Genomic DNA, 24,847 nt, shown 5'->3' with positions numbered 1-24,847 from the left:
TGGTGTTGGAAGTTATATTGATACTCAGGACATAAGAATGGCTTTTTATAATGTTATTACTGACTTTGTGCCACTCAGTAGCTGTTGGATTACTTAAAAAGGAAGAAACTTGCTACAGAGGATGCTTACACATCTGCTGTTAGAGAAATCAAATCCTGAACCATCCATGATCCAAAAAAAACGGAGCGACTTCCCTGAAAATCCTCTCAGAATAATACTACTCATAGAGTGGCTGCAGACAAAGTGATATTTTAGTTTCACAGCAGAACAAGAATTCAGTGTTTTTTCATAAAAAGAGATGAACGAATAGAGAATAGAGAGAATCATCTTCAGTGTGTGGATATTTTTCCTGAGCTCTTACTTAAACTTGAAATCTAGTGAATTGCTATGGAGCTTCTTATCTCATGAAGTCATTACTGTTTTCTCAAAGGACTGTTTAATCTTCAGTTTCTTACAAGGTTTGTCTTACAAATAAAACTGAATTGAAACTTGCTACTTTCAATCAACTTTCCAGTTTCTCTCCTCCCTTTTTCCCAAATCTTCTACCAGACTGCAAAATGAAAACACCACAGCTGAATGTAAGGTTATGTTAAAGTTCACATGAAATTACCTAAACCATTATGAGTTTTAGAAAGCCTCCATATTTTTCTTAGTAACAAAAAAGTAATATAATTACTCTAATTAGTGATTTAATCACTGTATAAAATCTGCCTTGGTTTTTGTGTCACATTTAGCCCTATATGAAAATCTCCTAATAGAGCATTAGAGAATTAGAATTATCCTGGTACTGAGTGAAATATTCTGTTGTGTAACCAGAAATGCCTGTATTATCTGAATATACCTGCTTTCCTCATTGCAGAGCTAAAATATTTTCTTCATTTATAATTTGCCTTAATACATAGAACAGACCGCAGACAATGCAATAGGATTATTGACCTATTCCTATTTCTTTCTCTCTTTTATTTCATTTTCCAAAAGTGGATTACACATTTGTGTTTTCAAACTGTGTTTCGAGTTCTCTTTTAGTGTCACTTTTTTGATTTTATACCTAAGACCACCTTGCAGTTCTAGTGCTGTGTGGCTTTTATTATATTCCACTGACACTCGTGTGAGGTATCAAGGTAATGTTATTTTCAGGGGTATAGTATAGTTAGGGAACAGAGGCAGAGAGGGAAAGAAAGAGCAGCTTTCCTGTACCTAACTCTGCCTCTAACACCCACAGTGAGGAGATGCATCACCCCCTTCCCCCCAGGGACTGAGCTGGGTCACATTAAAGGCTGTGGCAGGCAGTGTACTGAACTCAGATCTTCCAAAACCTACAATAGTGTTCTCTTTCCTGGAACCTATTTCCTTTCTAAAATAAACAAATATATTATGCTGAAGTGATTTGAATACTGCTCCTTCATGTGGCTTGGCAACAAGCACGAACTTCATGATTTTTGTATTACTATTATAAAGTGTTTGCTATTTCTCTCACTAAACTGATAATGCCACCCATCATTTTGGGTTTCATGGTTTCTATACTGATTGCTTTTCACAGATACTACTCTCTCAGGGGAAATCGGCACCAAGAAAAAAGTGAAAAGACTGTTAAGTTTCCAGAGATATTTCCATGCATCCCGGTTACTGCGTGGAATTGTACCACAAGCCTCTCTGTACCTACTGGATGAGGACTATCTTGGGCAAGCAAGGGTAAGACAGGTCTCCAGATCTCCATTTCTTTTAATAATACTACAGAGTGTCAGTGTTTGTTTTAGTCTTCAGATAACCAAATTCATGGCTGATCTTTCTTAAATGACCCACGTTATGTGCCTCCCTCATAACAGATTGTCCATTCCTCATTTGTGGTTATAGCCTATAGGCTTAGATTTCAAAGTAACAAGAAAGTGATGCCAAATCTATTCAGCATTTTCAGATTTCAGCAATTGAAATGATAATGTGGATTTATTAAAGAGTGAAGGATTTCAGGTTAAGTTACTGATTTAAGTGCAGCCCTGACACAGCATTTTGTTCATCTACTTGAAAAAAGACAGGTATCTCTCATCTGGTATGGAACTGCTATTAGGCAACCCACAGTAGCATTCCATAGTGGCAAAGGCTAGGAAATGTGGAACACTGACTGCCAACTTCACAGTGATTAAAATATAATTATCTTATTTTGCAGCTCTTACACTTACTTTGAATGGTATTTTCTAGCAAAACTTGCACACTTGATGGCATTGGGATTATATGCCTGGGCAATTTTTATTCTCTGCTAGAGAAGATTATATGCCAGGAGTTAGAAAGTAATTAAGAATTCAGAACTGTTTGAATGTAGACTAGAGATAGGAGAGAATGTGTATTTCATACACACATACATCACTCTGGGTCATAGAGGTAGTCCAGCATGTCTCCTAGCTCAACTGATGTAGCTGTAAAATCACTACATGTGGTAGTAATGATGGATTCTTCTGCATGTCTGAGAGGGCTTAACAGTAGCACAGTAGTTATTAACAGTAGTTTATAAAAGCTATTCCTGTGTACTGCTTTGTTTAGCACATTGTAACTCATATTCACCATGAGAGCTAAGATTTTAAAACACTGTATTAAGAACCTAAGAGAATTTGCACTGACAATTTGGGGACATGAAGAAACAATAAAGCATTTGTGCCATAAAAGGAAATGTTTTCAAAATATTTTGGTTTATATTATTCCTTGTTTTGAGCTCCATTTAGAAGGTATTCTTAATGTTATGTTCAAAACCTTCTCATTTAAAAGTACAAGTGATATTTTATGCAGCACAGCTACATGAGCCTGATTTCTGATATTTCAAATACAAAGTCTCTAGGTTTCTTGAAAAAAAACTTTAAAGCTACAGTAACCAATCTTGTGACTGATTTATGTGGAATAATAATTGAAACCTGCTTTACAGTGTTACATGCCAGTCATTGGCCTTTCCACATTTTTTTCCTAGCATATGCTATCCAAAGTGGGAATGTGGGATTTTGACATATTCTTGTTTGATCGCTTGACAAATGGTAAGTAAATTTTTTATTTTACTATCCCTCATATATAACTATTCAAAAAATCCCTAATGAATTGTTTGCTTAATGTTTCTAGTTCAGATTACTGAAGAGAAATTGGCCACATTTAACCTCTAATAAAATCATATTCTGGAGCTTTTTCAGGCTTTTCCTAACTACAGGGTAATGTTTAATCTAACCTCCTACATTAGTTGTCACCTTTTCAAGATGGTGTTTCTGTTTTATTTACCTATAAAATTCCCAAGCTACTTTAAATATATCTGTTAGCTACATTGGTCAATAAATCCAGATCTCCATAATCAGTCAATTTCTATCGATACTAGAGACATTTGAGTGAAGATGCCCTTGTTTCTGATCAGCAGCAAAAAGTAAGGAATTTATTAAGAGAATAAAAATCTGTGAAATGTTCTCTATAAATGCCACTTCCCCACAAGTATCCAGGCAATATCTCTTGATCAGGTAACTGCTATTGAGGGTAATGATTGCACCTTTCCCCTTTCTGTACTGCTCAGAGAACTGAGATCCCTCATTCCTCATTCCCAGTCTAATTAGGTTTGGTTGGGGCAGAGGATGTAGAAAAAGGTTGGTTTAGAGGATCATTCAGCTAAGTGACTGCAATGAAGAATGAAAAGTATTGCAAATTACCTGGGAAGCAAAAGTATAGTTCTTCTAAATTATCTTTCAGTGCCCCTGCTCAGTAGTCAAGACCAAGTAAGTTTCCATGTGTTCTTCATACAGATATTTATTTTCCTTCCTGAGTTATGTTAAATAAGAAAAGACTCCCTTCAAACTTTGTTTATGTGTAGTATGGGTTGGTTGGTTTGGGGTTTTTTCTAACTTTTATGGAAACAGTGCCACTGAATTAAGCAGTGCAAGTATTAACTAGCAAGGCTCAATTTTGCCAGGGTTCCCAGTACTCGATTTACAGTAAGGCCAGTGCAGCATTTGAGATTTGAGACTGTGAATGCTGCAACTCATTTTTCCTCTGTGTCATAGTTACAAGATGTAGTAATAGCTGAGCTAGGTTACATGGGTTAATTACATGTTTATACAGCCATATGCAAAATAAAAAAAATTAATTCCAAACTCCTGATTTTTAGTAATTAATTAATTGGTACAGTATGGCAAACCAAAGTGGCAGAAAAGCCACTCTTGTTTCTGAAGATTGACCTGAATTATGGTGTCACTCTCAGACAAGCCTGTCTAAAGATTTTGTTAAAATTATGTCACTTTGCCTTCTTCCAGTTAAAACCCAGCTTGCCTGTCATGTTGAAACAGCAAATGTGACTTTATGGCTTCTAGACACAAGAATGGCATTCCATTGGTACAGCTTTTCCATCAAGTCTTGATTATATACAGGAATAATTCATATAAGTGACTTCTGAGTATATGAGAGTCATCTAAGCTCACTTCATTGGAGATGAGGTGATAGGAGCTGGCTAAATTTGTCACAACATGTAAAAGTAATCCTAAGAGTTGTTCCTTTCTGCTTTTAGGAAACAGTCTTGTAACACTGCTTTGTCACCTCTTCAACGTGCATGGACTTATTCACCATTTCCAGTTAGACATGGTTACATTACACAGGTTTTTTGGTAAGTGCACATCTCAAAGCCATGTTTGAATGAAGTTTATAGTTTAAGTAGAGCATCACTTAAGAGATGCACTGGCTTGGTCTATCCATGTAAAAATGATGATGTCATTGGAAATATTTCAGTAAAAGATGTCTATGATATACATCAGCATACGGTTTGCAAGCACTCAAGTACTTGGTTCAGTACCTAGTCTGTGGAGGGATTTCAAAAGGCTCTGCATTGGGCTGAAGCATCCCAGCACCACAGTCACACTGGTGATTTAAAATAAAGTATGCCATGCAGAGATGTGGCTGGCTAGGCCCACACAGGCAGACACTAAGGAACCTATGCGTGCACAGTACAATTGTGGTGCAGTGTAATTATTTTAGTGACTAAAAGACCACTGAGACCCAGGGCAGTTAAAAGCTTATGTGCAAAATTTAACAAATTATATCAAGCTGTCTACACTGAATAGTGTTGATGAAAGCCCCTGCTGCTGTTACTGCCAACAGAAATATTAGCCCCATGCTGTCAGTGAACCAAAAGAGGAAATTGGCCAAAATCAATTACTTTTTGCATCACTTTTTGAAAGCAGCTAAATGCCTGTTTTTCAGGCTGTCAAGCAGAGTTTCCAAAGCAGGGAAAGTCTCTTCTTTAAGACTGCCTAATTGTTGCTTCTGGAAAGTGTTCCTCTGGTGTGGAGGCAGACAAAATCTCCCTGCTGTTTCTAGCTCCTGTGGGCAGACGTGGACAGTTGGGTAATTAGAGCTAGTGGTACTCTCAGTTTAAGGGATTACCACTGTACCTGCAGATGCTTGTGTGGCTGGAAACAAGCAGAAGGCTTGGACTTTGTGTGGCGCTCCTCGTGCTGGCAGCGAGCGCCATGGGAAATCTGCGCGCTATTTTTCCATTTGATGAATTGGATGGAGAGTGCTCTAGGCGAGATCACATGCAGCTTCCAGAGCTCACGTGGTGGTGTCCCGAGACCACGTAATGGTGCACACACTGCTGCAAGGAACACAGGGGTGTGAAGCACACATCTCAATGGTTTTTCTGTCTGAGAGAAAGCTGAGAGTTAAGAGGTTGGTGCTCCTGGTCCAACTGGACCGGTTCCAGCACTGCAAACTAAAGCAAGAGGGACTGGTATTTTAAAATGAACACACAGATGTGACTAAAATTGTCACAGGAGATTTTGTTGTGAATACCCCAATGCTGGTTTTTTTTATTCTTCACCTGGGGAGTGTAGGAATGCCTTTGGCTATAGTTCATCACTCAAATAACAAATGATGGCAGGATATCAGGGTCTCACTCCTTGCTGCCATAAAATAGGTGGTACTGCCTTAATGGCACACTACTACCCTACGACAGCAGCCTAAATAATTACACTCCGTTGTGAATAAATCTGCCTCTCTTCCTTGTTTATTTTACTCCTCAATGAGAGCCTTCACTAAGGCAAGAAAGAGGTGATTTATGCACTAGACCAAGTATATCCCCTTGGGCCTCACAAATCCTTTCATGCATTTTTTCTCTAAAGGTATCTCGATAAAAGCAGCAATTTAAATAAGCTACAGCTATTTGAAGAAAGTCCTTAGGCAGCTGACTGCAAAACCTCAGATTGTATTTTAAGTCCAGTTCCCACTTGTGGCAATGGCATTCAGAGACAAAAGGATCTTTGTTTTCTGCTTTGATTCCCAGTTATGGTTCAAGAAGATTACCATAGCCAGAACCCATACCACAATGCTGTCCATGCTGCTGATGTCACACAAGCTATGCACTGCTATCTGAGGGAGCCCAAGGTAATGACAACCTTTCACACTGATGTTGCTTTCAGATGGTTCTCAGATTTTTTTTTCCCAGGATTGAAATAAAACCCCCAAGAAGTATTTGTAGACAGCAGAAAGTGATGGTGTGCTGGAAAGTCAGCAGCAAGCCAGGAACAGCCTCAGCTACAGGTTACAGATGTTTCAGTCAAGACACGAGAGTCACTTCTCATCACACAGGCATCGTGTCTAAGTGCTGCCATGAGCTCCAGCCACCATAGTGGTGTGACCCAGACACCCACAGGTGCCTGCAGTTCCTCTTCTATCAAACTCAGCAGGAGGCAAAGCATGTCTGTGCCTCAGTCACCTCAGAGCATAAGCTCCTATTTCAAAATACTGAATTAAGTGCAGTGTCACACCAGGAAAGGGGAAAACAGTCCCTTCAGATGGGTGTGTTGCAAGAGTGTCCTCTGCACAAGTATTTGACTGCTGCTGCAGTTCTCATAGCATAAAGGTGTTGCCTTCTGTGTTACTTGAAGGCATTGTGATACTGCTGTGCTGAGCCAGAGTAAGAACATAACTAATCTTTTCTGGCTTGGGTCAAATGAAAGGATATTCTGCTAGAACTAGCAGTTTGCTACACCAGAATATAGCAATGATGAGGACAGGAGCAGGCCCCACCTTTCCTGCTGCAAGATATGCAAGTCCTTTGTTGCCATGAAGTGCAGAGGACAGCCAGCATCCAGAACCTGGACCATAATGCTCATCAGTTTCCACCTCAGGATGCTCCTTTCCATCTCATGGACCTGTACTCTGTACAGGCTCATTGGGCTGGTAGTAACTGCCTCATGATCACAAACAGAAAATGCTAAGACTACCTTTTTTTGCTTCTAAATGAGCCCTGTAGCAGAAAAAAAATCTGAATGAGTTTTCCAGCTTGAATGTTTGAAGTTAGAAAGGTAAATTGTATTCTGTAATAAAATACATATACTTGAACTGAGGTAGATATTTAACAGCCAAGGCTGAAATTTTAGAAGTTGATAAACTGCGTTTTATAACACAGTGCTGTGCTAGAAAGTTAAAGCCTGATCTTTCATTGGTATTACTAAATACTTGGAGAGACAGAACTCTTACAGTGGATGCTAGCATATACCAACCTACCAGCATACCTGTTTGGTTTTCAAACTAAATGTTTGAGACTATACTCAAGCACTTCTATTACAACAGTCCTTATATTGCCAGGAATGACAAAGAGATAAAAAATACAAACTGTAATAAAAGATGATTATGTAGTCTAATATCTTTATAGATGTATGTTCAACATTTACCTTAAAAACGTTGTTCACAAAATTTGTATTTGACATTTGTATACAAACCCAAGCAATGCCATGATGTCAGCTGGTTTGTTTATTTACCAAAAAGTGTTTACTGTTCATGTTCTTGTTGTGATTAATGTGTGTGATGATTCAGCTTGCCAACTTCCTCACCCCATCGGACATCATGCTCGGACTGCTCGCTGCTGCAGCTCATGATGTGGATCACCCAGGGGTCAACCAACCCTTTCTGATTAAAACTAAACACCACCTTGCCAGCTTGTACCAGGTAAAACTGCTCATCAAGTTGCTAATGTGTAAAATGCAGTCACGGAAAGCTTAAGCAATTTGCAGTGAACTTTTAATGCCAAAATCTGCCAGTGGGAGGATGTGGGTTAAATCATCTTGCACTTTGGAGTCTGGACAATTTCAGTCAAGCACCTCACTGGGTGTCACTTCTTACAGCAAACCCGATACAGGAGAAGAGGTGCAAATGTTAGATTTTTGTGAGAATGTTTAAGCCAAATCAGTTGCCTGGGTTGTTTCTGCTCTAGATCATCTGGGGTGAGAAACTGTGGGTAAGAGATTTTAAATCATGACAAGAAGATTTCATGTTCTTTCAGTGAGCAAGGAAGCAGCAGGCATGCTTTAAATTGATATTGCATTTAAAGAAACTTTGCTTCATATGGCTGTAGTAAAATTAAACACTTAATGAGCACTGCATTAAAAAAAAGAAGACAGATGAAACCAAAGGAAAGGTTGTAGACATTCACAGTAACGTTCTTCAAGATACAAAGAAAGAACTTCAAGCCACTATGTCACACCACAGGCTGTCTAGACCAGTATCCTGCTTGTAAGAGCAGCAAGTCTGGGATAAGTACAGAGTTGTACTTCACCTAGTGTACATCCTTTCAGCTCTGGCAAGCAGTAGTAGAAAACCTGAAACAAAAACATAGACCCTCTTGTTTAATAACTATCAATGAACCCATGCTGCTATATTTGAGGTTTTGGCCCATGGCAATCATTGTAGCTTTGTATTTTATCTAAAACTGCCCTATGAGTATAATCTCAACACACATGCATGTGTTGTTATATATGTGCAACTCTGTATTCTTTGCATTGTACTTATATATACAATGTGCCAGAGCAATACTGTACATCTTAATTTTGATTGCTCTAACCATAATTCACAGGTAATAAATGGAGATAGTATTGATTTCTAGCATTTAGAACCACAGACTCATAGAATCATAAGGGTTGGAAGAGACCTTTAAGATCATCAGGTCCAACCCAACTGTTCACCCAGCATTCAGTGCCAGATCCAGGAATAGTGACTCCACCACCTCCCTGGACAATCTATTCCAGTGCCTGACCACCTAACAGTGACAATTTTTTTTCTTCTGTAATCTGAGTGTCCCATGTCTCAGCTTAAGGCCATTCCCTCTGGTCCTCTCACTGCAGGCATGGCAGGAGAGAGTGTTCCCCACCCTCCCTGCAGCCTCCTTCTGGGTAGGTCCCCCCTGAGCTGCCTTTTCTCCAGGCTAAGCACCCCCAGCTTCCTCAGCCATGCCTTGTAGACATGTTCTCTGCTCCTTTCATGAGCCTTGGTGCCCTTTTCTGGACAAGCTCTAGCACCTCAATGTCCTTTCTAAAGCAAGAGGCCCAAGTCTGAACACAGGATTCAAGGTGTGGCCTCACCAGTGGCCAGTAGAGGGGGACAATCACTGTCCTGGTCCTGCTGGCCACACTGTTCCTGGTACAGGCCAGGATGCCATTGGCCTTTTTGGCCACATGAGCACAGCTGGCTCATGTTCAGTCAGCTGTTGACCAGCACTCCCACTGGGCTGCTTTCCAGCCACTTCGGAAGAGTAAATTTCAGCCTTTGTGGAGGTTGTCAGAAACAGAATATCCTATGTTAAAAATTAATCTACCTGAAGAAGACTCACTAATAGCTACAAACACATACTTAGCAATTGAGAGATTGCTGTGATGTGCTTACTGCTTGGCAGGAGAGTCTCTATTTCTACCCAACCCAAGCAAAGTTTGGGTTTTCCTGTAAGAAGTGGTATTGGTGCAACTGTCCTGCCCTCAGACATGGGAATGGGCTGGACTGTGGGAGACCCAGCCAAGGCACAGTGATGCTCAAAAACTGAAAACTTTGCGACTGGCCTCATCATAAGCTGATGCAGCTTATTATATCATACCCATATGTTTCTGGTCCAGTCTTGGACCAGAATGTCAGGCCAGCTGAGTGAGGAGGGAAAACAGCCAGTGGCCTAAGCTGGGGTACTTTGGGAATGGTAAGGGTGCTTTGAAGAGGAGTGAGTAGAGCCATTCCACAAAACCCCTCATCTTTTGAAAAGGTACAAACAATTCGTTCTCAAATTAAGAGTGGCAAACAGTACTTTATAATTAGATTGAAAAATCAGGCTAATTTGAAAGACATACAGCTAAAATATTGGTACCTTGGAAAAGTGGTTTTTGCTCTATTATTAGGGTTTGAATATACTTAAAAATGTTGGTTAGAAAAGGCAGTGACAAAGCAAAAAATGAAATCTTTCAACAGCAAATGAGATCTGAAGTACCCTACTTAAGGACATTCACTGGCAAGTTTGAGTTATTTTAACTGAAAATGATCCCACATTGTTTCCAAAGATTTTAGTAGTATACAGTATATGGATGCCAATAAAAATAACTCCTGGAAAAAAGTTTTGCTGAATGTTGTAATAAATCAGCTGAGACTCCATTTTCTTCATGCGGGAAAAGTTCATTCTTTATTCACACAATTTATTTTATACAGTTTTTACAGACCTCGTGTGCAACTCTAATTGGTTAATAGTTTTCTTGCTGATTAATCCATTGGTTAGTAAAAGGTATTATGTTTGTCTATCAAATTTCTCTATTCTTGGTTAGTTTACATATTTTGTTCTCTGATTCCCATGAGACAGATTTCTTGTTTATTGGAGGTGCAAATGGTTCTCTTACCAGAATAGCTTGTTGTGTTAATTGTTTTCATGCTTAAGATTGTTTTCAGATGGGAATTTGCAAGCCATTTAGCTGCACAGAGAAGAAATTACAAGCTAGCTATTAATTTAGCAGAGAGCAAGGCCTGATTTTATGAGGCCCTGCTTTTATAATTTATCTACCTGACTGCAACAGCTGAAAATATTTTTAGTCAAAAATCTAGATTTAGTATGTAGTCTTCAAAGCATGTATTTTAAAATGTGCTTGAAACTGAAAGAAAGTTCTTAGGTTTTTGATTTTTTAAGTATTAGAGCCACAGAACTGCTGGGATTAATCAGAAAAAGGATCAAATGAAAGTGAGTTTTAACAGAGCTGGCAGTCATCTGTCTTTGAGACAGTGGACTTACCCATGTATGGCATTTCTATGCTTTTAAATGTCTCTTGACATTTAAATTAGAACCTTACATTTACATTTGGAAGAAAAGGTTTTGCAAAATGAGGTAGGTCAGTTTCTGACAAAGATGTGAAGTGTTTGACAGCTTCTGAAGTGCATATGTAAGAAGAGTCATATTTCAGGAAAACATCCAAGGACTTCAGAGCTTTCAATATTTCTTTTCAAACTAAATCCATATTTTATGATACAAGACACTTTGTTTCATAATCTGTAGGGTAATTTCCACAAGAGTCTGTTGCATGTGATTGCATGCACCATAATTTTCTACAAAAATAAAAGCAGTTCCCTGAAATCTCCAGCATTACAAGGACAGTTGAGAGCACAGAAGGGGACTCCAGTGGTCTGGAGGTCACTTAATTTTCCTGTGAAGAGCACAACAGTATTCCTTGTAATGTGATGCAGACTTTACATCTAACTTGCATTGTCTGTTTTTTAAATGAAGGCTAAAAGTTTAGAAATGTGGCTAGATCACATACAACATCTGTTTCAGAAAGCATACGACAGGTTTCTGAAAACTATGAAGGGATATTTTACAACTTTAATATACATGTAGGTAAACTGGAAACAGGAAGGTACATTTTGGGCATCACTAAAAACAGTTCTCCTTTGCAGTTTTCCTTAAAAGCAATGTTTCATAATTATAAGTGTCATTTTTTACTATTTAACCTTATGTAGCTAAAGCAACTGCTCAATGAGTAAGAATAGACTGAAGAGATTGAAAGAAATTCTAATCCCCTTTTACTTTGAATTAAAATTGAAGTTTGCTCTGCACCTTGTTAGTATCAAGTCTCCCTCTTCAATCTCTTTTTCAAATGTGTATGTTGATGCAGTGGTCCAAATAGCTCAGACTAAGTAACAGATTGGAAATACTGTGGTAGCTCAAGTAAAATAAACAGTGATAATCCTGAAGTCTCAGTTTTAGCAATCTGCTGGGCTTGGGCTGTAAATGTGACAGAAGCTTCCTATTGTGCAGCCTTTAAAGTAAAGCTGCACTACTCATGTTTTGTTATAAAACCAAAACACCATGTGAAGCAGAGCTGAGAGCTCCAGTTTGCAAGCCAGCACCAAGACCTTCCCTGCATGGGTTGTCTCCCACCAGCCCGGGTAATCAGATAGCTCATGGCAATTAGTCTTAATAAAGCAGTAGTGGGCTCCTAGGTGGAATAGCTGACTCTACTAATTGCTGGCAGCTGCTTCAGGGATTCTGGCTCCTTACATTTAAGAAGAGAGTCATATGACTTCATGCTCAGTTGTTGCTTGTTAACGTGACCTTTCCTTTTCCCTCTTCCCTGTAGTTTCAGTGTGGGAAAAGAATCAGTGCAGCAGTGTCAGTTTAAGGTTCCCCCTATATCAGCAGGCAAAGAGCAGAAACTTAGAGAAGTAGAAATACTCTGAGATGACTACCTCAGTTTGCTTTTTCCTATGAGTAACTACTAACTGGATGCAGGAAAGGTCTCAGATGCCTCAGCCCTGTTCTGGTTGGCCTTTAGTATGGCCAAGGAGCAGCGCCATCCATGGAGTGTAATTCCCTGTTTGATGGAGGTGCTGCTGAAGCAGCTCCTCACAGCAAGTAAGGCAGCCACACTGGAAGGGATGTGGGGACAGGGTGCTCCAGGGGGGGATCTCCTTGGTTGCATTGTTTCAAGGATGCAGTCAGACAAGGATCCCAAGAAACTCTGCACACAGGCACTGTCTTGAACAAGTGTCAGCCTTCCCAAAAGCCAAAGGTGTCTGTCAGGTAGAGTTTGTCCAGTTTAGTAGGAAGGTGGCAGCCTGTGGCCTGGGAGTGGCTCTTGGGACAGTATCAGCTCTGTGACTGGGTAGTTGAAAAAACAAGCAAACAAAAAAATTTTTATTGTTATTATGTCCTATTACATTCTCTTAATTTTCTTGGTCAGAGTGTAGAGTTGCAGAAGTCCATCCTTACGTATTTAGGCAAAAGGAGAAAAGGGATATTTAAGTTGGCAAATGAACAGAATTACTGTCAAAAGTAATTTCTGTATTGCATAACTGATGTTGAGATCTGAATCCATCCGCTCTTCCTAAGAAAAGGAATTGGTTTTTGCATGATTTTAAAGTTTTGGGGTTGGTTTTACTTTGCTTTTTTTTTCCCCAGAATCTGTGATTTCTGTAAGGGAAACAAGCAGTCAAAACCAGAGAAATAGCAAAGCAAGATTGTTAGTGTGAATTCAGAAGCAACAGAAAGCACTGTGGAAAGTACTGTGATAGGAAGTCAATCCAATTTGTATTCTCACCTTTGCACTAGGCAAGACGATCAAAAAGCAAATTGGATCTTGGTTCCTGGCAATATTTAGTGTTTTAACAGTTACTAGATACGATACAGATACAGATATGATAGGACGTGGGGAAGACTTAGGGAGAAAATACTGCTCAATCCCTCTTGGAAAAGTGGAAGCTGCACATCATGTGCTATGGGAAAGGCAGTACTATGGTAGCAACACCTCAGAGCTGTGGGACTCTGTGTGAGGGAGCTAGAGATCATATTGAAAACGGCTGGAGAGAGGGATTCTGACTCCACTTTCCAGCTGGCAGTGACAGGGTGGAGTCCTTGTTCTGCTGCCTGCTCAAAAGCTTTGGCTGAGTTTTGTTTTGTTTTCCTTATCCAGTGCTCATCTACTGCAAAAGCTGTGAACTGCCCAAAACAGGGAATTGATGATAGAGGCTTCTGAATAAGTGACATTTCTGAGGCATTTGGTGCTACAAAGTACTCTGTGAACTAAACAATTGATGATGGGAAAATGCATTGTGTGTTAGGATAGTAATTTCAAGTCATCAGACATAAGATACCAAATTTGTTGTAATTTACTGACAACCTAGAAAGCTGGGTTTTGGCTCCCTAGCAGTCTTTTTCCAACCTTACTTTAGTTTCACTTAGTTGAAAGCAACGAAACAAAGAGGAGTCAAAATTTGTTGCAGACTAAGTTGCTGAAGCCTGCAAATGCTCAGGAGTACTGCTATTCCTCTTGCTTTCACTGAACAGCTGCAGGGAGCTTCTAGTTCCCTGACTCAAAAGGAAATTTGGCAGTTTAGTTTTCTTTTTCTTGTCCACTCTGCATTCAAACTGTAGAGGCTGAAAAGTCAACCTGGAATCAGTAGGAGGTAAAAATACGATTTTGCACTCCTACTTTTATTCGTTTGTTAATAAATCTGTTAGAATGCAAGCTACCTCCCACTCAGATGAGATTAGCTCCTCTGTTCACAGCAGGACTCAAAAACTTCAGAACAACAGGCCTCTAGGGCTGACCTTAGCTAAGAAACCCAGAAGCACAAGGTCCTTAAGTGTAGAAATCTAGACCAATTACTGTAATCCAACTGTGGCTTAAAAACACATTTTAGGCTCATGTTACAGCATGTCCAACCAGCTCTGGGTATCACGTGATATGGCAAATCCGTAAGTGTACCTGTACCATGGATACCATCCTAACCCTTGCATTTTTTGGTGTTATTCCTCCCCAGAACGTCTCCGTGCTGGAGAACCACCACTGGCGCTCTACCATAGGCATGCTTCGAGAGTCACGGCTGCTCGCACACCTGCCCAAGGAGCTCACGTAAGTGTCCACCAGAACCACTGAAAACAGGACATGGCCTCCTCCTCCCTTCTTAAAAGCACGCTGGCAAAGAGGCCCTGACTTCAGAAAAGGCTGAACTTCTGCCCCTTCTTGGTGCCACTATGAAATCATGAGACAAAGTTATACAGCGGAAGTATTTTTTTAGACCTACCCACTTCTGCAGCACAGGAGTGGCCACTCTCAGCACCAGGAACATGGGGAGTCCCAGCAAAAGTGGACTTGTTCAGATGGATTGTTGGCATTTTTCATTTTACCAACTGAATATGGAAAGATTTAGTGATTAAAAACAGGAAATTGAAGAAGTTGGTTGAGGAGCATCAAGACTGTTTCAGACTTCCACATCTCACTGAGGGAATGTGGTTCAGTCTTTATGGATAAAGCAAAAAAAGAGCAGCCACATGAGCACCTTGGCCAAGTTGCTGTTAGTTTTTTACTTGTGTTACTCCTACCAAGGATGGGAGATTGAGACAGTGAACAGACTGCAGTATTAAATTTTGAATCACAGGTGACCCTACCAAGAATATAAACAAGTTACCTGGAAGCAATAAGCTCTATGTCCCTCTAGAAATTCCTTGCATCAGACCAACAGCTTTAAAGGACTTCAGTCTAGACCTTCACAACTTTGACTGCAACTTCAAAGTTGCAGTATTCACCACTCAGCTCTGAGCAGCTGAAGTAAGACGTGAGCATTTTTCTTGATCAGCAACTTGCTGTTGTTTCAGGGTAGGTTTTTTTGTACTTTGCTAGCACTTTTCAGAAGCTTTCAGAACAACCAGTGCCAACGAGCATTTTTCTTCTACATTATCTATTCTTGAACCCATTTGGGCAGGTAGAACAGTTGTACCTTGCAAACCCCAGCAGACTGACCAAACAGATCAGACTGGGTCCATAAAGAAAGAGAGACCTTTATGCCAGCTCCAGTGATCCAGAGCAGATTGGTTTGAGTTCTTAATGTTGAATAGTTCCATGATTAAAGGGGCTTATTTACCTTCATTGCAGACAGGACATTGAGCAGCAGTTGGGCTCCCTGATCTTGGCAACAGACATCAACAGGCAGAATGAGTTTTTGATCCGTCTGAAATCTCACCTTGACAATCAGGATTTGAGGCTGGAAGATGCACAAGACAGACATTTTATGCTTCAGGTAACTTCAGTTTTTTTAAAAAAAATTGTTATTAATTTTTCAGGTCACAGTATCTCCTAGTATATCTTAAGAGGAGTATATTACAGCATGTCTGGACATCAGCCTCTCCGTACCTATTACCATAAACACTTCCCTTCTGCCACCTTCTGGCACATCAGGCAAGCATAAGGTGCCTCCAGTATTTCCTTATGTAATTTCCTTGAGTTAAAAATCTGTGAATGCAGCAGATACAGAAGAGTGTCAAGTGCTAAGGAATGAAGATAAGCTAGTAATTATTTTATTTCCAGAACATTGCTTCTTTTGCCAGGTAATGCTTCAATTGTAGTGTCTCTCTCTTTGGGCAAATGTCCCTCCACTGGTGTTATTTTCTAGCACCATGCAGGAGAGTCCCCTTGTTGGTGTTCTTTCCAGGACAGCCTGACATCAGGTCTCCAAGTCCTGTTCTATGATGGATGCTCAGAAACTGCCTCTGCAGAGACAGCTGTTGCCATGGCAGCAGATGCTTCTCTAGTGCAACTGCCCAGCTAATGAAAAACCCATGCTTTATTCAAAAATCAAATAGGTTCACACTGCTTCTTCCAGCTAAGCAGCAGTCATTAGCAGACTCTCCAGAATAAACCTCTGCCTTTTAAAGCATGGTTGTGATTAATGTAGCTACATATACTTGCTTCTTTGGAGCAGTTATTTTAATTTCATTCCTAAATACATAAAGAAATTGAAGTAATCTTTTTTTTTTATTTTCAAACAAACACCCACATATTTTCCTTCCATCAAAGTCACGGGAAAGGTGACAGCTGGAAGGAAAGAAGTGCTGATCTGTTAATTCTTCCCCCTCCAGCAGCATGGGAAATGTAGTAGCTTCTCACCTGTCCTGCCTCAAACAGTCTTCTGTCAGATTCATGCACAGACTATGCAAGGCAGGGTGACAGGTTGACCATATTTCTTGATGAGGCAAGAAAGTTGTGCAAATGTCAAAAGCAGAGGAATTACAGCTCTCAGCTATGGCAAACAAAGTTTCTTATGCACTAGGAACTTAGGAACAAGGGAACAGACATAGTAAGATTTACTTATCTGGTGGATTAGTTATGGAAGAAGAGAAGAAAAAAACTCAAGAAATCTTGATTGATTGTAGTAAACTAAAAAAAGTTAGAAAGGTCCTTGCAGTAGAAAATAACATTAAAGCTGATCAGCTTAATCCAAAGAGAAAAATGACTTGGAGATTTTCCTCTGCTGGTTCACAAGTCTGAACTCTTATGGGAAGTATGTTTTTGTCCCAGGTGCCAGAATGACTTCTGACTTCTGTCAGACTGAATGACTGTGTTCAGTCTGTGAAGAAACAAGGCACATGGTATTTTGTTCCAAGGCAGTAAGAGAGGCAGACTATTACATGGTTTACTTTTCTGAAGTAGTTACTTGGTTTTAAAAACCTTTTCCCCTGTACTCATTCTCCTACAAAGCACTTAAAAGTACTAGTTAACGGAGTGAAACCAGGCCAGGGGCAGTGTGGAGAGCCCTGTGCTCAGCTTTGTAAACAAAAATATGCAGACATTAGGATGAAGTGTAATTGAAGTGAGATGCAAGGTCACTCACTGAGACCGCAGAGAAATCATACCCAAATACACCAGCTTGGCTCTTCCCTTCCTTGTCATCAGCCATGGATGCTGAGCCAAGCAGTCAGCAGGAGCCAGCCTGAGGCTTTTGTTGGCTTATTCCTTGCAAGGAATATCCAAAACACTTTGCAGCCTTGGAATGTGGCCCTGCTCTTGTTCTCACTACAGTAATGTGGAGGGCTGAATGAAAGTTTTGTTTGCAGCTTAAATAAATGCTCTTTCCTCAAAGGGCACATTTGGGTGAGGCTGAATCTCTGGAAGGTAATCTTAACCCTTCTCAGCATCGCTGGTGGGGCCCAGGAGTTCCATGACTGCAGATTTACTGCTGGAGCACTGCTAAACAGTAACTTCTTTTCTCACTACTACTTTTCTTCTTGCTTTCAGATTGCACTCAAGTGTGCTGACATTTGCAACCCTTGCAGGGTCTGGGATCTGAGCAAACAGTGGAGTGAACGGGTCTGCGAAGAGTTTTACCGGCAAGGTCAGCCCCTCAACTCACAGCAGTCCTTTCACCTCTCCTTTCCATGGTTTCTGTGTGATAAGTCAGAGGTAGCACTGAAAAGTTCCTTGAGAATGAGCTGTTCAGAGTTGTGCCGCCTCACTGGAAAAGTGGGAAGGGGTAGGAGAAGAGCAGCAAATGTTTCTCTGCTCCTCTACCAGCATCTGGCAGAAAGGGGGGGGGGGTTTGCTGTGCCCCAGCACTTGAATTCAGCTGAAAAGCCCACGGCTGGGTTCTTCTCTGAGACTGCCCAGTCACCATGAGCATTTCTGAGCTGGTATGGTGCCAGTGCCACACTGCCCCAAAATCCTACACTGTGTTTTGTCTCCCTTTTCATGCTCCCACTAGAACTCTGATGGGAGCCTTACCCTCACTGTTTCCCAAATATGACACATTCTTCTGCCTGCAAATGCAGAGAAAGGGTTCAAACACACTTCCCAGCATGCTGTTGAAAGGGCCAAAGCAGGCAAGCCAAACCTCAGCTAGAACCTACTGCAAATGTTTTCAGACCCCTGCAGAGAGCACAGTCAAGCAGGGTTTTTTTTTGAAACACAGTAATTACACCATTTGGCTCTATCTGCATAGGCAAGGTCATGCTGTGCTACAATACAGGGTGCCACAGAGTTTAATCACTGCTACATTCTTTGTTCAGAGCATCCTGAGAGTTGAAGGCAAGTGGAGGAGCACACAATGAAGTTCTTAGTTCATTTAACATTCTGTGCTACAAAATTAAGTCACATTTGAGCTGGTACCTGGTACAGTTAGTTTGTAACAAGGACAAACAGGTCAGCAAGTTAATTTTCAGCCAATGTCAGTTTAAGCTGGTGAAATGTCTTTGACTTTGATGCCTTTGAAGCAACATAAGCTTGCCCAGTACAGGTTTACTTAGTCAGATGTGTAGTGAAGGTATAATCACTATGGAGCTCATTGGGTGCAGAACCTTACCTTTAGTGTATTGGGGGACCATGCTGAGAAAGCTCAACTCTTACAAAATGTAAGCTTTTTCCACTGCTCTCAAGATTTGTTAGTCTAACATCTAAACCAGACCTCTCACAGGGGATACCTGAGTACGTCAGACCATATATACGAAGCATCACAGGGAGGAAAGGATCATTTTCTGTGGGACAATATTTTACAGAAATTGTGGTCTGACTATCACTAGTGGCTGTATAAATCATGTTCAGTGGTACAAAACCAAGTATTAAATAGCATGCATTTAGATGCCATTATCACTTTAAAGTGTTTTTGTAGACCTCTCTACTCCCTTACACATAATGATGGGGCTTGAACATATTTTTTGGCAGTAAGTTTAACATTTGGAAACCATAAGGTCTCATGTTTATATTTTTAACTATAGATGAGAGATAATATCACAATTAGTGCTTTGTTTATTCTTCCTTCTGGAACAGACGAAAAGTTTTAACATTTTTTTAATAGAACATTTGTAAGGCCATTTTAGAGACTCAGATCCTGATCTTCCAGTGTTCTGGTGCATCTGCACTACATGTTAGTAAATATACAATCCCGTTAACATTTCAGAAAGCGTCTGACACCTACAGCAGCTCCCAACAAAAAGCTTTTCTAGAAATACTTTGTTTTCAGGTCTTCTAAAAGTCAACACACCTAGGAACACAGGCTAAGTAATAAAACTTGATTTGTATATATGAAACTGGAAGTAGTAAGGAAAAGCTTTCAAGAAAATGGGTAATATTGAAGCAACATTAATGATCAGTTTCTCTGATAAAGTTTTAAAATTGCTTGGGAGGTTTTCCCTAACATGAAAGCTCTCAGGAACTAATTCATGCAGTTCCTTTTATAGAAATGTGAAACAAGAAAAACCCTGTCGTTTTAAGTTCTTACCATGCAAAAGCAAATCTTATTTTTGTCAACTAAGTGACTTCTAAAAGACAAGAAGATGTGGATATACTTTGAGCCAGACAGGTCAACCATTTTCTGCCCAGAATACCTACAGAGCGAATATCACTGGAGTTAGAAACTTTCTTTTAGTCAAAAGTTTCTGGAGGCATAGATGAGAAAAAGACAAATTGCACATTTGGAAACATGAGAAACTGTTATTGTGTCTCAGTTTTGCTAAATTGTTCCTTTTGATTGTTCATGAAGCTAAAATGTTTGCCTTATACTCTCTAAGTACTCAATTAGGATTGAAAATACTCTGCTCACATTTAAGAAGTGATTGCAGGCTGCAGAGGGAAGAAAGGCAAGGCTTAGGAATGCACAGAGTGTTTTATATGGGGCTATAGAACCTGAGCAGCACAGTAGCACAATATCAAAAACTGTTAGTGGGGAGAAAAGAGATTTTAAAAAAGCAGTGAATTTAAAGCAAAATGTTTCTTTATGGGATAAATACAGTGTTCTGTCTAAACTAGCAGGTCTGTCTTTCTTACAGAAAAGTTTTTGCTAATTAGCCCTCACTACATCCTTATTAGTAAATCAGATGGACAAAATATTATTGTCTGAGAGAAGTGGCATATCTTAGCTTGCACACAGTTAATTCTCACTTCCTTTCCATACAGGAAAGGTCCTGTACCTCATGCAGTAACCAGGATTGTACACTGTCAGGGAAGGCTAACAGCCACAAAGGATGAATGTGTTGCACTCACAGACAGAGAGTGTTTGTTCTAAGAAAACCCCTACACCCAAAACTTAACTCAGAGCAATCTTTGCATGAAGTAATTGCAGGCATGAGGGAATGCAGTCTATCCAGCAGAAAAAGTGACTGTTGTTTTGCATGGCAGTGAGCAAATTACACCCTCTGATATGTTTTTCTGCTGAATTCTTAAATCCAGCGTGGTCGTTGCTATTGATTATCTTCAACTCCATAAAAAACATGTCCTGCCATCACTATGTACAGAAGCCTGTCCTATGGGACATTTCTGCAGGAATAATTTCTGCAGACTGTTTATAAGCATCTTCTCAATGTCAAATGTGGTCAGTTCTGCATCAGGAGAAATCTGAGGTGGCATCTGGAGTGAGCAGATTCCCCAGCCAGGTTTTTTTCCAACAATTTGAAACAGTCCCCAGGGCTGGTCACAACAGGAGCTGCTTGCAGGAATTTTCTTGAAACTGGAGACCTCCTGGTCCAGTTAGTCAAATACCCTGCTATGAAGGTACCTATGATTTCAGCCAACTACTTTGTAGTCTTGAATCAGTCCTGTGCAGATGTCTCTCTGGGGACTTCCTGGGTGACCCAGGAAAAACACGTGTTCAGTGCAGCAGCAAAGGCATAGCTTGATAACAGCTACTGCACAGCAATAAGACAGTCTTTTAATTTCATTCTTTTTCCACATTTTTAACTTGACCTCCATGGCTCTCGGCACTTGAAACATTGCTGGAGTCCATGCTTTGGCTCCTATTAGTTTGTTAGTGCAGCTACAGCTGTGGGCTGCCAGGCTCTAACCATTCCCTTTACAAGCCATTTCAACAAGAACACACTAGCAATGTCCTCTACAGTACTAGTGGAGATGCATTTCTTCTAAAATTGATATACTGCAGTTTTCTGGTAGGAAGAGATTTGAACAATGAGTAAATGAACTAGAATGTCTTTAAAATCTTTCAAATGAGAGAGTCTATTTTAAAAATTAAGGTCCTCAGGAAAACTTACATGCTTAGATTTAATGTTCATCTAAAAGTCTTCTTTGATTAGATTTTTCTTTGCGTAATTGGTTTCTCTGATACCTAAAAAGTCCAGAAGATGAAGGTATTTAGACATTTACCATGGTCATCATTGGTAGAAGATTCTCCAACTCCTCACACAGTTGCAGACACTGTAAGAATGTGGCACAGACATGGAGAAGAGATAAAAGTGGCAGAAAAAAATTTCCTTTTTTTTCATTTTTTTGCAGGTGATCTGGAACAAAAATTTGAACTGGAAATAAGCCCCCTTTGTAATCAGCAAAAGGATACAGTACCAAGCATCCAGATTGGTAAGTATTAGTTTAATTCTCTCCATGTTTATCTCATTATGGCAGAAGCTCTAAGAAAAACTTTTATCCACTATGTGCCCCACTCTGATCCAGTTGTTTTAACAATAAGAGCTGTGGATACCATAAGAGTTAAAAATATGTTTTAATTAAAATGTTCAAAGAGGAACCTATCTAAGCTAAATGTTCAACAGAAAGACAAAGGAGTCTTTGCACAGGGGAAAATACCCACGCGAAAAAATGGCAGCCAGTGTTAAACACTGGTTACTTTCTTGTCTGAAATCTCCTCAAAGGGTTGCTGGCTGTCACAGAGTTTGCTGTGACACACACAGATAAAGCCATATTTTGTCATGTATGCAAGTCAAAAGCTGTGCATTTCAAGGGCATTGATGTCTGTTTGAGTTTGTTGTCATTTCTCATCAGGGCTTTTCCCACTAACCTTGCTCCGTGCTTTGGAGGCATTTGGTGGGACAGTGCACTTGTGGAACTAAGTTGTTGCTCACCAGCTGTCCCTTGTGTGTTTCTCCAGGGTTCATGACATACATCGTTGAGCCACTCTTTGAGAGGTGGGCTCAGTTTACTGGCAACACTCCCCTATCTGAAAACATGCTAAACCATCTCAGGAGGAACAAGGCCAAGTGGAGAAGTTTGCTCCACAAGCAACACAGCAGTAGTAGGAGCAACGACCACTCAGGCCAAGTGACTGGCAGCCAGGAACAGACTTTAAATGAAGAAGAGACTCCCTAGTGGCAGCTTTGCACTTTTCCTTGTAGCACTGCTATCTCCGTCTTGGTCACAGCAGCAAACAAGGTCCCGGGGAGCAGGAGCCTGTTGTCAACACCGTGCAAAGGCAAGAAATGGCAAAGCTCTAAGGGTCCTCATGAACATGCCCATGGTTCTGCTGGGCTCCTTTCTGATCTTCGTGTTCCTCTCCCCTCTCTCCATTCTGCGCATGCCTGATGCCATTAGTCACTCCTGATCCTGAACTGCCCCAGTGCGGAGTCCCAGCCAGCAGCAGGGAAGCCAGGCCAGTTCCGACTGCCGTGAAACAGGGAGGATTGCTGAGAGAACAGGGGGCACGGACAGGCACTCTTGGAAGTCTTTTCATTTACCACAAGTCATATTGTGACATATGTATATAGGCCAAGAGCGCCACACTCTTTCTAGGCTGGCAGCTGGGCTGCACATTAAACCACCAGCATCTCCAGCATCCAGAGGACATGGACTGAGCGGGATGGTGCTCGCAGAGGGCAGAGAGTCGAGTTGTTTTAGTAGTTAAAAACCTTTTTAACTTTTGTATTCTGTGCACTAAACAACAGATCTATAAACCTTGGACTGAAGTTACTCTCCATATACACACCTCCAGTGTAACAAGGCTCGTTTTGGTAATCATTTTTATGCCACTTTGGATAAAAGACAGGCATCTTCTCATTGCAAGGAACAGTATTCCCTCGCAGCTGAAAGGGAAGGTGTAGTACAGTCTAAACCTTTGAAACACAAACAGATCTATCTTTTGAGTACTGTTTCAAGTTACCTGTTTATATTCATATGTGTACATTTTCTGTAAATAGAAAGCGCTACTGATTCCCATGCCAAAATACTGGAGTATTGTGGGATGATTGCTACCTGTAAAAACATTGGCACTGTGAACAGAATACTGTTAGTTTTAATACAAGAGAAAGCATTTGTAAATATGGTATAGAGTTTATTAATATACACCATTGTTTGTGGATAAAAGCCTTAACTTTTAGCATCCCTCATCTTCTGATAGCTGCCAAAATCATACGATTACAAGATACGATTCTGAACTGCCTTTCCACTATCCAAGGTGTATCAAAGGTCATTAAGGAATGAAGTCTGGCAGGATAACTTCTTGAAAACTTCAAACACATTCCATATGGGTCCGTGTTGTTAATCCATGGCACCTTGCACATTCGGTTTAGGCAAATGTTTCACGGAGCCTGAAGTTTTAAGTTCAAAAAACCCCCAGGCCTCAAAGCAACACCACATGATTCGACAGTTCAGCCTGATTACCATTTATTCAAGAGTGTGAATTTTCACTAAATAGTTCAGTTATCTACAAAGCACGGCATTAGTTCTGGAGTTCAGTTGTTTTCTTGAGAGATGTTGCAGTGTAGCTGATTTGTTCCCCACATTCCCTCCTTAGATAGTCAGCATCAAAATGCATTTGTATTTAATTAAAATGCCTTCTTTTAATTAAAAGAATACTTCAACTGATTTTTTAGATTAGTCTCAGTCAATGAAGGAAAAAAATGTGTTGTAGTCAGACTATTAAGAAAAATCATCATAGCTATCATAGTGGCTGAGGAATTTTCTATGATCTCATGTTTGTGAAAGATACTTGGCCTTAACTATGCCATAAACAACCTCAGTTTGGAAAGTCTTCATTAAACTTTACTTAAGCTTCCACCATTTCAGTGAGATTATTTTCTCAGACACTACTGCATGGCACCAAAGGGATTGTCCCCTGCTCCTCTGCCCCCAGAAGGAATAACTGCATTCAGGTGAAGTACAGCCTTGGTGTGAACCCTCCGTACATCAAATCTATACAGCTGCCTTCCAAAAGAGCCAGTGGGTGTGGCCAGGTAGTCACGTTTGGATAGTCACGCTGGGATGCAAAGACCTTGAAGAGGCCAACAAAGAAAGAGCTTTTTAAGTTGGTGTTTGAGAAACATGAGAAAGATGTTTACTCACAGAAATGCAAGGGAAAATATAATACATTTTTTCTCAATTACAGGGGATATTGACTTGATGAAAGTTCATGCTCATAAGATGACTGATATACTTAGAGGAAAATAAAAGGTGTGAGTTTTAGTGAAGGATGATTTACCCCACTAATGATTTGTATCTTTAGAGAAAAGAGGCTGAAACCCGGTGAAGTAAAAGGGGCAGAACACAGTGAGCGCACAAAGCACTGCAGTGATGTTTTTCTGCCCCTCCACTGTTATGTAAGGTAC

At 40.4% G+C, this 24,847-nt stretch overlaps 1 protein-coding gene across 3 annotated transcripts in view; it reads left to right on the top strand.

Annotated features, from left to right (window-relative positions):
- Positions 1-24,778, top strand: part of PDE7B (phosphodiesterase 7B) — a 165,140-nt gene extending 140,362 nt beyond the window's left edge. For all 3 annotated transcript variants that reach the window (XM_079299224.1, XM_079299223.1, XM_079299222.1), the window contains 10 exons: positions 1,541-1,692; positions 2,954-3,017; positions 4,520-4,615; positions 6,290-6,390; positions 7,825-7,956; positions 14,563-14,654; positions 15,675-15,819; positions 17,814-17,910; positions 21,792-21,872; positions 22,399-24,778. In XM_079299224.1, coding sequence (XP_079155350.1) covers positions 1,541-1,692; positions 2,954-3,017; positions 4,520-4,615; positions 6,290-6,390; positions 7,825-7,956; positions 14,563-14,654; positions 15,675-15,819; positions 17,814-17,910; positions 21,792-21,872; positions 22,399-22,616 — 1,178 coding nt within the window. In that variant the 3' untranslated portion in view covers positions 22,617-24,778. The remainder of the gene's footprint in view (positions 1-1,540; positions 1,693-2,953; positions 3,018-4,519; positions 4,616-6,289; positions 6,391-7,824; positions 7,957-14,562; positions 14,655-15,674; positions 15,820-17,813; positions 17,911-21,791; positions 21,873-22,398) is intronic.
- Positions 24,779-24,847: the final 69 nt, after the last annotated feature.

This window comes from Erithacus rubecula, assembly GCF_903797595.1.
Source record: "Erithacus rubecula genome assembly, chromosome: 2".
Classification (NCBI taxonomy): Eukaryota; Metazoa; Chordata; class Aves; order Passeriformes; family Muscicapidae; genus Erithacus; species Erithacus rubecula.
Note: the sequence above shows the minus strand (reverse complement) of the source record. Positions and strands in the feature narration are given on the sequence as shown.